This window comes from Asparagus officinalis, chromosome 3, assembly GCF_001876935.1.
Source record: "Asparagus officinalis chromosome 3, Aspof.V1, whole genome shotgun sequence".
NCBI lineage: Eukaryota > Viridiplantae > Streptophyta > Magnoliopsida > Asparagales > Asparagaceae > Asparagus > Asparagus officinalis.
In genome coordinates, this window is record NC_033796.1 from 84,112,009 (window position 1) to 84,113,595 (window position 1,587).

The window sequence follows — 1,587 nt, forward strand, 5'->3', positions numbered from 1 at the left end:
AAAGAGTGAAGTTGATTTTTTTGATATTTACCCACTAAAAAACTCATTGTGCAATTCAAGGTCCGAACTAGGAAACCCGTGATTTGTGACATACATTGACTATGATATATTTGGATCTCGTGATTAGTAACATACATTGAGAACAATGAATTTGATAGTAGCATTAATGATATGATTATGTACTTGTTTTCAATATACAAAAACTTATTGGAGACAACTGCTAAAGTTTTTAATTGTTAATCATGTAGTTGATACCACTTTTTAGAAAGTCTGAATGAAATGGGATCTTCTCTTCATGCATAGTGTCCTAATATTTCCTAATGTTCAATCTTGGCCATTCATTTTACACATGTGGGCCCATTGGAGAGGATGGAGGGTGATGGACGGGATGGATGCTTTAGGAAACATTAGGAAACACTATGCATGAGAAGAGGATCCGGATCCAGTCTGAACCCGCTATTGGTGTCAGGTAAAGAATTTCATGTCGTTTCTACTTCTTTTTCCGTTCAGTTCGTGGAGTTTGCTTATCTCACACGAACCATGAAGGCAGAAACAACAAACTGAAGTCACTTTCAGTTATCTCCACTTGTTGCCATGCTCTCATCTCCAAACAAAATCATCACCCTACCCATATCTCCACTGCTATAAATACCCTTCAATCTCCTCCTACAGTCTCAAAATCATCCCTTATCTTTCACCACACTAAGCCCGTCAAATGGCATCATCATCATCATCATCCCTATCTGCAGCCTTCGCTTTCCTCCTCCTGGCCATGGCTCATCTCATGATCATCGAGCCGTCACAGGCGATCAACTGCATGGACGTCGACCTGGCACTTCGCCAGTGCGTGCCTTATCTGACAGGGCAAGCAACAGACCCCTCTGCAGCATGCTGCGACGGGATCAGCCAAATCAAGAGCATGGCCACGACCACGCCAGACCGACAGGCTGCGTGCAGCTGCATGAAGGCGGCCGCAGCGCACCTCCCCGGGCTTGTAGATAGCGCTGTGAGCGCCTTGCCGGCGAAATGCAATGTTCCTCTGCCTTATCCTATCTCTGCTTCTGTTGATTGCACCAAGTGAGTTATTTCTATTCCCTCCACATTTATGTCTCGCTTTTTTCTGCTTCTGCATTACATGATGATTTTTCACGATTGAAAACTATGGTCATTCACTCAGACTTCCCCTATTTTTGTTTCTTAAAAAAAGTTGTTAATTTCTTTTTTCCTTTGAATTGATTTGTGACCCATACTTTTACTTTTGCAGGATCCAGTAATGTAGAAGATGTTAAAGGGAATAAAAGCAGGGCGTGGCAGTTCAACGTTTCTAGTGTTTTTTAGTGTTTCTTTTCTACAAAATAAATGAACTTGCATGGTTGATCCTTATTTAGTTACGGAGCGGAGAACGTTACGGCTTTTTTAAAAGTGATGATTAATATCAATGCTATTGCTATCTTATATCTATCTATAAAGTAACAAATGAACAAATGTAATAGAAGAGAGCGGTTGAAGCTATATAAGCTATACCTCTTCTCATATTTGGCTAGTGACATTACTATGTTCTGTAGGCGTATAAAATTGCTTATAGGT

The 1,587-nt window shown here is 40.7% G+C and overlaps 1 protein-coding gene across 1 annotated transcript; it reads left to right on the top strand.

Annotated features, from left to right (window-relative positions):
• LOC109832362 (non-specific lipid-transfer protein A-like) lies at positions 693–1,383 on the top strand. Its single transcript, XM_020399754.1, has 2 exons — positions 693–1,077; positions 1,265–1,383. Exons 1-2 carry the CDS (start codon positions 716–718, stop codon positions 1,272–1,274), a joined length of 372 nt encoding a protein of 123 aa, XP_020255343.1. The 5' UTR covers positions 693–715; the 3' UTR covers positions 1,275–1,383.